Source organism: Podarcis tiliguerta, assembly GCF_965153285.1.
Source record: "Podarcis tiliguerta genome assembly, chromosome: 2".
NCBI classification, from domain to species: Eukaryota; Metazoa; Chordata; class Lepidosauria; order Squamata; family Lacertidae; genus Podarcis; species Podarcis tiliguerta.
In genome coordinates this window covers 111,559,494-111,574,139 of record NC_139535.1, presented here as the reverse complement: position 1 = coordinate 111,574,139, position 14,646 = coordinate 111,559,494, and the positions used below count along the sequence as shown (strand labels likewise).

At 49.1% G+C, this 14,646-nt stretch overlaps 1 protein-coding gene across 2 annotated transcripts in view; it reads left to right on the top strand.

Annotated features, from left to right (window-relative positions):
• Positions 1-482: 482 nt before the first annotated feature.
• Positions 483-14,646, top strand: part of ZNF385A (zinc finger protein 385A) — a 201,975-nt gene continuing 187,811 nt past the window's right edge. Inside the window, exon 1 of one of the 2 annotated variants that reach the window (XM_083427683.1) lies at positions 483-1,022. In XM_083427683.1, the coding sequence (XP_083283809.1) occupies positions 1,010-1,022 (13 nt within the window). In that variant the 5' untranslated portion in view covers positions 483-1,009. The remainder of the gene's footprint in view (positions 1,023-14,646) is intronic. The other variant, XM_083427680.1, reaches the window with a different exon arrangement.

The following is a 14,646-nucleotide window of genomic DNA, read 5'->3' as shown; positions in this document are numbered from 1 at the left end:
TCCTTCAATTTTGTGACACCCGGACAGTGAAAGAAGAGACATACTTGATCTGATAAAGCTTCCCTCGACAGGAAGATAATTGGGGAGGGAAGCCCACTACTCAGGTCATAGGAGCGAAGGCAGGCACAGAAGGTGGCAACCCCAAGAGACTGCGGTCCTTTTTTGGGGGACTGTGATTGGTGTGTGTGTGTAAGTTCAAGGCTTCCCAATGTTGGTTCTGCACTGGGTAAGACCTGCTGCCCCTCTGCTGCTTTTTAAAAGGGCCCCCACGGTGGCTCACTTCCACCTCTCCCGGCGGGTGAAAGCCAACACCACTTCCCAGCTGTGCAAACTGTTCTGCCTCCTCTCGGGACCAGCTCCCAGAACTTGTTGGCTCAGCAAGGAGAGGAATTCCCAGCGCCCGCGTCAGCTGCTTGCACGGCCAAAGGGAGAGCTTGTGGCTAAGCCTCGCAAGGGAAACACCGGTCCCCACGCCCCGTCCAGGCCTCCTTTGGGCTCCGGGGATCTGCCTGCCTTCCGCCTGCCTCTGCCTCCCTCTGCCAAAGGGACTGGTGAAGCCCTGACGTCCGCGCGCCGCCTTTCAAGTCCTCTCTTTGCTGTCGTCTTTGCCTTCTCGCTCTGCCTTTGATGAGAGATGCAGTGAGACAGAGCGGCCCCATTGTGTCATGCCGTGGTGGCTTTGGCAAGCAAACTGGGACGCACCCCGGTGGTATCAGCCTCCCCCCCCCCGCGCGGCTCCTTCTCCTTGTAACCCGCCTCCTGAGACATCTCCCACAGTGGATTGCCATGTGAGGTCGCTTTGCATGATGGATCTCCTCCTAGTGGCTCCTTCTGACCAGCTCTGATGGTGGCAGACCCCGCAGGACTTCCGCTGGGGTTTTGGGCTCCTATCTCTCTTGTGGCATCTGGATCTCCTTGAGCTTTCCTCCGCTGGTGATCTCTGACCTTTCCCAGATCTGCATCTTCATGTGACCGGTTCTTATACCCCCGCTCTCTGGATTTCATCCACATGTTGGGCTCAGGTAAGGGATACAATAGCATTCCTCCTGCTGGTGTTTTTAGGATTGCTGGATCGCTTAGGAAATCTTCTCCTAAGGCAGGAGAGGACAAGCTGCTTCCCTCCAGATCTTTTTGGATTTCATCTCCCACCAGCATGGCCCAGTAGTCAGGGACAATTATGGGGTCTGATGTCCAGCCACATCTGGAGAGCCAGAGGTGAGCTGTTCCTGCCGGAAAGTATTGAGTATACAGTGGTACCTCGCAAGACGAATGCCTCGCAAGACAAAAAACTTGCAGGATGAAAGAGTTTTTCATTTTTTGAGTTGCTTCGCAAGACGAATTTCCCTATGGGCTTGCTTCGCAAGACGAAAACGTCTTGCGCCTTTTTTTTAAAACCGTCAATGCATTCCTATGGGAAACCGTCAATACACAGTGGTGCTTCGCAAGACGAAAAAATTCACAAGACGAAAAAGCTCGCAGAACGAATTAATTTCGTCTTGCAAGGCACCACTGTACTCTGCAAGCCAACTTTTAAGTCTTATTTTAAGTACAGGTTTGGCTGGCAGGTTTACAGAGGTCTGTATGAAACTGCCTTATACAGAGTTGGACCACTAGGAACACAGGGGCGCTGGTTCTAAACATTATGGGAAGTTGCTGGACCCTGCAGATCCAACATTGACTCTATGGAGTCCCCTTCCTCCCTAAATCTACCTCCCTGCAGCAAGCCCAGGCAACTGTGCTGATCCTTGACCCCATCCCTGCATTGGTTCGTCTGGTACCTAACTCTGGCCCTGTGCTGGCTGGAGCTGATGGGGGGTTGTAGTCTAAAGCATCTTGAAGGGCCCAATTTGGGGAAGAACGATCTGTGCTGACTGGTAATGGCTTTCCAGGCATTTAAGGGTTTTCGTAGCCATATCAGGAGACGCTGGGGATTATATATCTGGGAGCATTTGCATGTGAAGCAGATGCTCTGCCACTGAGCAAAAGCCTGTCCCTTTTATATTGGTATTTATAGCTGCAAGTGATACGGCAGGCCTAACGGCATGTGACATTAATTGCTTCGGTCCTCATGTGCCCCCTCAATTGTTAATTGGCATCTGGGTGTCCTCCTAAACACGGCTCCCCAGGAGTTCCAGGCAGGAGGCCTTTCTCATCCCAGGAAGAGTTGTCCTAGCTGGTAGCGCCTTTCAGATTGTTGCAGTTGGTTTCCAGATCACAAGAGATTCAGTGTGGTGTAGCGGTTAGAGTACGGGACACACACCAAGGCATCCCTAATCCTCTGTGTCCCAGTTTAAGTCCTCCTAGCTGAGTCTACTTTTCCCTGAACTTAGGGCCAATGAGTGTAGAGAGAGAGAGAGAGAATTGTGTGATGGTTTGAAGTACAGAGCACGGTTGGGAGATATATGAATATTTCGTCCAAAACCAGTTTGAAGTCCATATTGTGATATTGGTTTCATAATTTCTGACATGGCAATATATTGCAAGTCTTGATGTGTGTGTGTGCAAAAATCACAGTGTGGGAAAAACTGTGAAGCCAGCCAATGCCTCTACATAGCTCCATCCTTATTTCAGGCATCATGATGTATCAGTGCATCACAATATTTAGTTGGTGATAGATCACAATGTTGAAAACCAGATATCGTTAAGCCCTACTGTTCGCTTCCATCCTTATTTCAGACATCATGATTATATTGGTATAGTGGAACCTCGGTTGTTGAATGCCTCTGTTGTCGTATGTTTCGGTTCCCGAATCCCGAAAACCTGGAAGTAATTGCTCCGGTTTTCAAATGATTTCCAGAAGCCAAACGTGCTACACAGCTTCTGTTTTGAGTTTCCTATATTCCTGTAATGTATATTGTATTGAGGCTTCCGCTTTCAGTTTTCGGTTTTCGAACGTTTTGGAAGTCGAACGGTCTTCTGGAACGGATTACTTTTGGAAACTGAGGTTCCACTGTTGATCACAATGTTTAGCTGGTGTTATATCGTGTTGTTGAAAACTAGATCTTGCCCAGTCCTGGTACAGAGGGTCCTGAGGTGGAGAGAGTTTGACCGCTGGCGCTAATGTAAGAGGGGACGATTGCCGTTTCAGAAAGATGACTTGGAACTGTGAACTGCACTCTTGAGTTCTCGCACACTCTCCCACAAGGACCTTGTGGGTCTCCTGCTCAGCATGGCTGGAATTCCTCCATGCTTGAAACGCCGCCTTTGAAGTCAGAATGAGAGAAAGCCTTGCGCTCGCTGTTTGCCTGACAGCAGGAGACGTTCTCTTTGTTGCTGGCAATGACAGGGAAAGAAATGTTTACAGTATGTTTGCCTGTTGAAGGCAGGTGCAATGCACAGCCACCGTGCTAAGCAAGGCTTATCCAGGGCTCAGGCTGGCCTGGAACAGATTGAGATAAAGAGGAGAATGCCTCTGACCATGTGCAGAGCACATTCAAAGGCCATTCCAGGAAAAGCCTTTTGCAGTGGGTTCCCCACCCCAGCGAGGAGGGTATATTGAGACATAACATTTTGGGTGCTATCTGTTCCTTTACAAGCTTGCAAGCTTAGCAGCAGGGAGTCACCCTGGCAGACAATGCTAGTCTCTCAAATAGTGTCTCTTCTCCATGGAGGAAACAGCATGAGCAGCCTCTCTTCCAAAGGCTGATTCTTGCCAGCGAGCAGCGGGATCCGCACCCACTGCCAGTGGGAGGCAGCAGTTGGGGAACCCCCCAAGAGAAGAAGGCTCAGAGATCAGGGAGCGGTGGTGGGGTGACAATGAGTGGTCCGAGGGAGAAGAGGGAGCAGACTGGGGGGAGGAGGTGTCGGAAGCAGAAGAGGCAACAGGGTTTAGTGAGTGGGAAGACTCTGGAGCAGAGAGCAGTCTAAAATCAGAGGCAGAAGCAGAGACTGGAGAGGAGGAGGGACAACAGGCAGAGACCAGGCAGGCTGCTGAAGAAGTCTCCCACTCCTGCTGTGACCAGCTCCCCTCTCCCTGGTCTCCTAGAACACACAGAGCAGAGCAGAGATTAATTAATTGTGTGCAGGGCAGGCACAGTTTGTGGATGCTTGGGGGAGACCCTGGAGAGGAGGGGACAGGCAGACGTGGGAAGGCAGGGACCTTCAGTGCCTCATTCAGCTGCCTCATTGCGGCAAGACCTGCTGGGAAGAGTTGCTGGGATCACTAAGCCTGTGCTGTTTTGGTTTCTTTGAATAAAGAGTTAACTGACTCTGAGTGTTTTATTGCTACTTACGCCTGACTCCAGCTCCTGACAGATGTCTCTCGTTGGCTTCGTTCAGTTTGCCACCCTTCCAATCGAACACGTGCAAAATATTCACTGCTTGTACTTTTTTTAATCTGCCCTCCTGAATCTCCTAGCGTTCAGCTTCATTGTATGTCCACGAGCCCTGTGCCAGCTGAGTTTGCTTGAGCAACAAGGGCTTCTTGAGCTCTAGCGTACTCCTGGTCTTCAACCCTGGCTTGTTCTCTGGTTCTGACCTAATTTCTGACCTTGCCTCCTGGTTTCTCCTGTTGGCTCCTGGTTGCTGGCTTACATTGTATTACACATTACAGCCTTGAAAAGCCCCTATTGGCCAGTGCCTGTGTCATCACTGGCTCTCGCATCACAAACACACTTATGTTCTGATAACATTTAAAAGCAGTCATAGGAGTGATCATGTAGCCTTTTAAAAATAGGGTATGGGGAATCCACGCAAGGCCAAAACTTCCTTTACACCAGGGAAGGGAACCTGTGGTCTTTCAGAGGTTGTTATACTACAGCTACCATCAGCATGGTCATTGGTCTGGGATGATGGGAGTTATGATCCAGCAACATCTTGGTTCTCCACTCCTGGTCTACAGTAATCTCCTACCAATTTTACGCACCACTTTTCTCTTTAGCTATAGAACAATGTGCTGCTGTTGTTTAACAATGGGAAGCGCACCTCCTCTGTTGAATTAAACAAAAGTAATGACCACATGATGCCCGTGGCACAGCTAACCCTCTTTTAATACACTGCTTACAGCGCCGTTCGAGTGTCCCAGGCATTTCACCTAACTGATCTTTGGCCTATTAGGTATATAGTTGCAGCAGAATGAGCTAGTAAAATGAACTGTACCACTAAAGACTGTGTGCGGTGTGTGTTGGTGCATGCTATTTTTGAATGCTCCATGTAAAAACTCCTCGCAAGTAGAAAACTAACGTGTCAGGATGAGGGCTAGCTTAAAACCGAACTCATCAGAAAGAAAGGTTCTAATGTACCTCTTCCAGTGTTAGTTTTCTGCTTACACAGAGTCTCTTTCTTTTTGTGTAGGGAAGCATTCAAAATTTTGATTCCTGCCACTTGCAGCCTGAAGTGGCATAGTCGACCCTTCCGTTTCGTTCTGCCGTGCTTGTAGACGCAGTCTCTATAATCTTTCCAACAGCTCTGGAAATATGGGTTGTATGAGAAATTCACATTAAGACACCGATGAAGTTTCATGAAAAGTTAAAAATACAGTGGTACCTCGGTTTTCGAACGTCTCCATTGACAAACATTTCGGTTTTTGAACACCGTAAACCCAGAAGTAAATGCTTCGGTTTTCGAACATGCTTCGGAAGTCGAACATGCCACATGGCTTCTGCATTGAGTTTTCCATACTGTATTGAGTTTTCTGTATTGAGGCTTCCGTATTGTGTTTTCGGTTTTCGAATATTTCAGAACTCGAACGGTCTTCTGGAATGGATTACGTTCAAAAACTGAGATACCACTGTAATAATTGCAAGTTGCTGCTGAAATGTGGAGACCTGAGTTTAAGCTTAGAAAAAAGAGAAACTGAGAGAGACCCAAACTGACCAATTGGCCCATCCATAGGGGCTACTTCCAAACATTGCCTTCCGGTTCACATGAGAGATTGCCATTTCGGGAGGCTACAGGCAGCTCTCTAGCTGTCCTGATTGAAGCGGTTTTTGAAGGAGCCCGGGAATTCTGCCTCCAGCGCCAGCCCACCTGCCGTCCATCCAACTTGCTTCAGTTCGCCCACAGCATGTGGGAGAGACCGCAGCCAATCCATGGGCTGGGCCAGAGCAGCTGAAGAATCCCAAACTTTGCAGCCTGTAAATAGCACTGGGAGGTTGGGACGTGGGCCAGCGAGCCCTGGCTCTACCTCATCCTAAGCAGCGAGGGAAGCCAAGGCTCGGGTCTTTCTGAAAGCATCCCATTGAGAAAGGAGCCAGCCCTGGGCCAGCTCCAGGGAGCTTGTCTCTTCTGACTCGGCTCGGGGATGACCAGAGGCAATAAAGCAGGGATGGGCGGACTGACTCCCGGTCCTGCATGACCCGCTTTAGTTTTAAATAGAATTCCACCACTCAGCCCACTAATGTATTTTGCATTGACAAAAGAAGGATGTGCACTCGGGAACCACTCTCTGTTAAGTGATCTTGAGCACTTTGGCTTAGGAACATAGGAAATGCCTTGCCAGATCAGAGGAAGAGGAAGGGCCACCTAGACTGACATTCTTTGCAGCAGGGGTAGCCAAAGTGGTGCCCTTCTGATGTTGCGGGACTACAAATCCCATCATCCCTGACCAATGCCCATGCTGCCTGGGGCTGATGGGACTTGGAGTCCAATAACATCTGGAGGGCACCACCTTGGGCTTTCCCTACTTACAGTAACCTCAGCAACAAGGAAGTGCTACAACTTGTCTACTGGAATTTGGCCAGTACAGTAGTATGTGGTATACACTTAGTCCAGAGGGCAGGTCTCTGGCAGGTCTTCTGGCAGATTTGAAGAAGATCAACAAAAGGGGGCTTGACTCTGATTTGTTTCACAGGATGTTATGTACTGAGTTGAATAGGATCCAAAAGGCAGCAGTCTGATTGGTCCTAGAACAATAGGATTCAGAATGCAGCAGTCTGATTGGTCCACAGGAGCCACCCAATCCAGCTCCAGGTGGAAGTGAACCCGCAACCTGATTGGCCTACAGGTGAATCCCGGAATTAGCCAATCACGTGGGGCCCATTGTGTAAATAATGTATATATAGCAGACATTCTGGGGGAACTTCCATTCCTCCTCACCACTATGAGCTGAAGAAAGAGCATGAAATCCACTCTTGACTCCGAGTATATTTCACAGGAGCAACAACTAAATTACTTCCCCCACCTACATCAGGATGCTGAAAAGAAAGCAGTTAAGCAGGTGCGACTGGCACGCTGGGGCTGTGCCCTAGAGCTGTCTTCCAGACCCCAGCATTGCTGCCACACACCGGGATGGTTCAGGGGTGAAGCAGGGCACCAGCAAGTTCAGGGCTGCATGAGTATAGTGCCAGCCCAGTACTCGTGACAGTACAGTGCCCCCCACCTTTCCACTGCCCCACCCTGGTAAGGATCTGCCAAGCTAGCGTTAGGATAGAACAGGGGTCTGCCACCCGCGGCTCCGAAGCCGCATGTGGCTCTTTTACACCTTTGCCGCGGCTCCGGGGCAGATACTAGCGAGGGGAGGAGGTGCATTGTGCGCTCCGACACTCCCCACTGTGGCGGGCGCTGTACTGGCTGTGACATGGCATGGGGGCGGTGCGTGCGTCACGCACCGTCCCAATGTCACCTTCCCGCCCGCCCGCTACATTGTAAGGGGCATGTACGCTGGTCACTGCATTGAAAGGGGGCATGTACGCTGGTCACTGTTTTGAAGGGAGTGAAGAACACACACACAAAAAAAGGTGACTTGTTAATTTAATGTTTATTTCTATGAGGAGGAGTAATTCTGAGGGGGTCAAACAAAGAAATAATAATAAAAAAGGGACAAAAAAGTTATTTTTATAATGACGAGTTTTGCGGCTCCCAGTTTTTTTTCCTTCGGAAACGGGTCCAAGTGGCTCTTTTTGTCTTAAAGGTTGCAGACCCCTGGGATAGAAGGTTGGCTCTGTGGCACTGTCCTACAATGCCAGCTGCTTCTGCCGCTAATCTGGAGTGGATTTGGTGTTAAGGGACTTTGAGCCCAGGTCAAGTCTGGGACTGGAAACAAATTCCTAAGCACAGAATGTGCTCAGAGGCAGACCTGTTATTTAATTCTTACTGTTTTCTTTGCACTTGATTATAACACTGGTAGATCTTGGGGTTGTAGTAAAAAGTGAAGTAGAGATGACAAGCCATAGCTGTTAACTTTCAGATTTGAAAATAAGGGATCAGCAGCTTTGAAAATAAGGGACCAGCAGCCTCACCTGTCCCGGGGACAGTCTACGGGATATCTAATAATCCGGGATAGCAGCGGGAAGCAGCGGGAAACGGCGCTGGAATAAGGGAATTTCGTGCAAAAAAAGGGAAGGTTGACAGCTATGCTGAGGTCTGATTACTCTCGTCCTGGGGTACCTTTACGAGTTGCGTAGAACAGAGAAGTGCTGGGATTTAGCAGCTTTTCATATCACACTGCCTCACAGGTGAGAATTTTTTACTTCCTGAAATTCCCTCTTGTTCTGGGTTGCTATTAAAAGCACAGAAACATCTTTTGCAGCAGCATGTTGTACATCAGGCACAAAACATTGTTCCCACTGCTGACAGTGGTAGCCAATTCAGATTTAAACCTTATCAGTCCCTGCAGGCCCTAAACAAGCATAGCTATTGATTGGGAGCAGAGTTTTGACCAAAGTGGGGCTGGCAAGAGGGAGAGATAGTAAATTCCCAATAGAGGGTGGCTCTGGAAGCAGAAGCAGCTATAGCATGCCTTCAGACTTGTCACTATTTTGCAAGAGGCACATAAGCACATAGCAGAACTATAGGTTTGCTCAGTTAAAAATGCATTAATGAGCTCTGTCACCCTACTGTAACAAATCCACTATATATATATAGAGAGAGAGGGGGGGGGGACTTTTTGCAGTTTGGAAAAGGTAAAGGTAAAGGGACCCCTGACCATTAGGTCCAGTCGTGGCTGACTCTGGGGTTGCGGCGCTCATCTCGCTTTATTGGTCGAGGGAGCTGGCATACAGCTTCCGGGTCATGTGGCCAGCATGACTAAGCTGCTTCTGGCGTACCAGAGCAGCGCATGGAAACGCCGTTTACTGTCCCACCAGAGCGGAACCTATTTATCTACTTGCACTTTGACGTGCTTTCGAACTGCTAGGTTGGCAGGAGCAGGGACCGAGCAACGGGAGCTCACCCCGTCGCGGGGATTCGAACCGCCGACCTTCTGATCAGCAAGTCCTAGGCTCTGCGGTTTAACCCACAGTGCCGTTTGGAAAGTGATGGCTAAATGCACCAAAAAGAACGGGATGGATGAATGATTAATAGGAATGCTTAGAAACACCCCACAAGCATATCCGGATGAATGCCGGATAATTTCTCATTGTCATATCACTGCGTCATAAACAAATCGGAACAAATGCTCAACAAAGACTGGATATAACCACCTCCTAAGATTTGTTCCAGCAAATGAGGATAGTTGCTGAATAAACAAGATGTCTGAAGGGACCTATGGCTCCCCAGTATCCCACAATATGCACTTCAAGGCATTTCCAGTGTCCCACCAGGAGAGTCTCCTGGCAACGCTGCCAAGTTTTTATGTGCAGGGGCAATGGAATCTTCTCTTCTCCTTTTCCACTGGCTCCCACTCCTGGTGAGGACATAATCCTCTGCCAGTGACATCATAACCTGGCTGCCGTGATGCGTCTGCCTGCAATGTCATTGGGATCGAAGATGACGAGTCAATGTAGGGCAGTAAACAAAAGAGCTGCTTTGACTGCAAGCTCCCAGGAGGAAGATTAGCTAGGGCTGAGAGAGGCTGGGAATGTGTCCGGCCTCCACAAGGGAAGCTAAATATAGATAGCTTAGCGAGGGAGGTATTCTCAGCTCTTTAATGAGGGAGTTGGAGCTGCAACCTGGAACTTGGCCTGGGCACATGCACCTGGAACATGTAAATCATGTTTATACCCCAGCTGAAGTCTGCCCCCCGCCCCGGAGCTTCCTGCCCCAATAAAAGTGGACTCTGCAATGTGACGAGCATTTTTCACCCCTGCCTGGTGCGTGCAGTTTGATGGAGTCTCCCTTGTTAAGGGGCCTGTCACAATGGCTTTGGGCGCTGAGCAGGCTTCCCGTTCCAGCGCTCGGAAATCTTTGCGGTAAAAATAGGTGCCTCTTGCTTTTGCTTGTTTGTTTGATTGAAAAGCTTTTTGATTCTGCCTTTTCCACTGCAAATACCCCGAAGACGCCTTGCGCGTTCAGTTGAAAAAGCCTTAAAATAATATGCCAATCACGAATAGCGTGAGAGCAGGTGAAGTAACCAGGCTAAACGAGTGTTTAAAAATCAGATCCATTTTAATTTGCCGCAGTCTTGCAGTGCTAACAGCATGGGCGTAGGTGTAGGTATTGGGGGTAATCGTTCAAACCCCTTTAAGCACAGGTTTCACCGACGATTACTCAGAATTAACAAAAAAACAGGTTTGTTTATTTGGGGAACAATGAAAACAAATTCACAGTAAACTGAAGTTTGGTATGATTCTAATACCAATCTCCCAAACCAGGAGTGAGGACCCTCCAGGCCATGGGACAGATTCTGCCAATGGTGCCTCCCCTCACCACTTTCTGCTCATGGCACTTTTGGGGTGTGTTTTAAAAAAGTTTTCATTGGCATCATGGGAAATTCGTTTAGGAAGTCTAAAATCTATCTTTGCCATCTAGAAGTAGTAATCATGGCATGAGGGGAAGATACCTAGGGTAAGGATGACAAAACAAATTTTCAGGGTTTTGTTTTGTTTTTAAGAAGTTTATTATTCTAGCCAAAGGCCATGACAAACTTGTAGCAATGATATTAATTGTTAAGTTGTGGGGGAACATATCAGACGACACAGTGATTCTTCAAACAGCTCTTGTTTATTCACAGCCCGGAACAGAACTGAACTGAAGGGTTCAGCCAGCTTATACAGAGCTCCACTACAGCGCAACTTTCTATAACTATCCAATCACTGAACGTCACTTTCAGTTCCTTATTTGCATATGTGGACCTGAGTGAAAACTATCGACGGTATCCCCCTGCTGGCCCAGGGTGAGAACTTCGGTACATAACATTAATAATACAGAATATATATCCACAATGTGTGTGTAAGAGAGGAGAGAGACGAACAAGCTTAAAAGTAGCTTGATTTTGGATTAAACCTCTGAATCACCACAACAGTTTATAGCGATTTCATCTAACCCAAGGTTTCCCTAACTTGGCCCTCCAGCTGTTTTTGGACTGCAACTCCCATCATCCCTAGCTAGCAGGATCAGTGGTCAGGGATGATGGGAACTGTAGTCCAAGAACAGCTGGAGACCCAAGTTTGGGAAACACTGATCTAACTCCTTTTTCCTGATTTCATTATATTTTTTTGCAGCCAGTGCATAGAGGGCCAATCTGTGAATTTTGAAGCTATTGTTACTCAAAAGAAACTGAACCATTCCTGATGGGGTGTTTGCTTATGTGCACAGAGGTTTCAGAAACCCATCTCTTGGGTTTCTATATAAAGGGCAGGCTAACAGATAATGAGTTATGTCTTCCACCTGAGGTTGACCACAAGATACATTGTCCACATAAGGGACCTTGTTGTACTGGCCATCCAAGACTGCAGTGGGCATAACTTGGAAACACAGCTCAATAAAGGCATTACCTATAGAAACTGGTGAGAGTTTGGTCAGATTAGCTCTAAACTATAGGGACACAGATTCCCCATCCCTGAGCTAGATGGATCCATGGTCCTCATCAATAGGAGGCAGCTTCTTAAATATCCTTAAACAGAATAATTCTGGTATGGCATGATGGCTAGACTGAGGTATCTCTTCAAGCTGCATGCAGAAGTCCTGCTGTGTAATCCTGTAATTGTACATGTGGGCTGTGATCCCTTTGTGGTGAGGGAAATTAACTTTCCACGTCCTCAGAAGAAATCTCTTCACTGTTGTTCCTGGGACTAGATGATGCAATTCAGGAGTGATTTTTGTGCTCTCAACCCTGGGTTTCTAGTGTCATGCATCCTCAGAAAAGCAGACCCTCCCAAGTATCCCTTGGGGACACGGGTGGCGCTGTGGGTAAAACCTCTGCGCCTAGGGCTTGCCGATCGTATGGTCGGCGGTTCGAATCCCTGCGGCGGGGTGCGCTCCCGTCGTTCAGTCCCAGTGCCTGCCAACCTAGAAGTTCGAAAGCATCCCCGGGTGCAAGTAGATAAATAGGGACTGCTTACCAGTGGGAAGGTAAACGGCGTTCCGTGTGCTGCGCTGGCTCGCCAGATGCAGCTTGTCACGCTGGCCATGTGACCCAGAAGTGTCTGCGGACAGCGCTGGCTCCCGGCCTATAGAGTGAGATGAGCGCACAACCCTAGAGTCTGGCAAGACTGGCCTGAACGGGCAGGGGTACCTTTACCTTTTACCCAAGTATCCCTATTTTCCACAGACAGTCCTGGATTTACAGAAGCTGTCCTGGTTTCTGAGTTGATCCCAGAATGTCCTGCCTTTTCCTTAGGACGTCCCTATTTTCATCAGAGAAAAGTTGGAGGGTATGGAGTTATACGAGCCAAGGAGATCAGTAACAACTTTTAGAAAACATCTGAAGGCAGCCCTTTATAGGGAAGGTTTTTTTTAATGTTCAATGTTTGATTAAAACGTGTTTTCATATATGTTGGAAGCTGCCCAGAGTGGCCGGGGCAATCTGGTCAGATGGGTGGGGTATAAGTAATAAAATCATGAGAGAAATGTTGGAGGGTATGGGAAAGATCACCTGCCTTTCCACCTTGTCCCCTGAGTATATATACAGTCGTACCTTGGATCTCAAATGCCTTGGCTCCTGAACAAATCGGCTCCCGAATGATTGAAACCCGGAAGTGAGTGTTTCGGTTTCCGAACAATTTTTGGAAGCCAGATGTCCAGCATGGCTTCCGATTGGCTGCAGGAGCTACTGTCTGTGTCTGTGTCTGTGTATGGAAAGCTGATGTTGCTAAGTATGAACACACCCTCCACCTCCACCAAACTTCAGGCATACCTTCCCTCTGTCATTTATTTCAGTTTGGAGCAGAGAAAGGAGGTTTTGCAGGAGAGTCAGGGAGAAACCAGCTTTCCATTTCCGGACACTAGAGGGCACTACAACTTTTGCAAGAACCTTACTAACATAGGACTGAGACAAACAGGGCAACCTTCTGCTGTACCATCCGATGATGCAGCCGAGGAAAAGAAGGAATCATAGAATTGCAGAGTTGGAAGGGACCCTGAGGACCATCTAGTCCAACCCCCTGTAATGCAGGAATATTCAGCTGTCCCATACAGGGTTCAAACCTTCAACCTTGGTGTTATCAGGGTTTGACATCACACACCGGAAATACTTGAGCTGCAATGGTGTCTAGTGCAGGCACCCCCAACCTGCGGCCCTCCAGATGTTTTGGCCTACAACTCCCATGATCCCGAGCTAACAGGACCAGTGGTCAGGGATGATGGGAATTGTAGTCCAAAACGTCTGGAGGGCCGAAGGTTGGGGGTGCCTGTTCTAGTGGCTTATGGGGACCCCAGGAGCTCCAGTGCCTCCAGTGTCTTTAGCAATCTACTCCAATGTAATTTTAGGCCGGGGGGGGGGGGACTTGTAGCCCTCCAGATGTTGTTGGACTCCAAATCCCATCAGCTCCAGCCAGCATGGTCAGTGGTTGAGAAGAATGGGGCTTGTAGTCTAGCAACATCCAGAGCACTATATGTTTTAGATATTCTTAAAGCAATACGCCCCTTGCATAGGCAACCATATGGGTGGAATCTCACTTCTTTCTAATGATGGCATCCATCTTGCTGAGTAATACACAGCTCATTGAGCATGTCTGCTGAACGGAAAAGCCTGCGGGTGTGCAGTTAATGCTAAAGTGCAGCTTTTTGTCGCATGGGTCCAAACTGTAGGAACAATCTACAGAGGAAAGGGCGGACTTTGGTAATATGGTGTCCTGAGCGAGGATGAAATTTGGCAGCCCCCCCCCCCCAATTCTTCTTATTTTCACAATAATTCTTTCTTTCTTTCTTTCTTTCTTTCTTTCTTTCTTTCTTTCTTTCTTATTATTTTGTGTCCCCTTGGCGCAGCGCCCTGTGCGGGGGAACCACCTGCACCACCCTAAATCCAGAGCTGCCAGAGGGCTAACAGTGTTACTCTATTGCAGGCCCAAACGGGGGGATGTGCCAGAGCCCATGCAGTGGCGTAGCGTGGGTTGTCAGCACCCGGGGCAAGGCAAGTAATTTGCGCCCCCCCGCTGCACTGTCCCTCCCCCAGATAGTCCCTCGCTCTCTCTCCGCACCGCACCGCACCGCACCGCACCGCACCGCACCGCACCGCACGCCTGGCACCCTCCCCTCCACAGTGGGCGGCGACCCGGGGCAAGGCAAGTAATTTGCCCCCCCCCACTGCACTGTCCCTCCCCCAGATAGTACCTCGCTCTCTCTCCGCACCGCACCGCACGCCTGGCACCCCCCCCCCACAGTGGGTGGCGACCCGCCAGCTCAGATCGGATTCGCACAGCCAGAACTGCAGTGAGAGAGAGTGAGTGAGCCAGGTAGGGGCAGAGAGCTGCGAGTGTGAGCGCGCCCCCCCCCCAGATGTTGCGCCCGGTGCGGCCGGCCCCCCCTGCACCCCCCATGCCACGCCACTGAGCCCATGTCTGTCCTTTGTGATGCTGGGTGCTATGTACCACCAAGGATTTTTGGAGATAC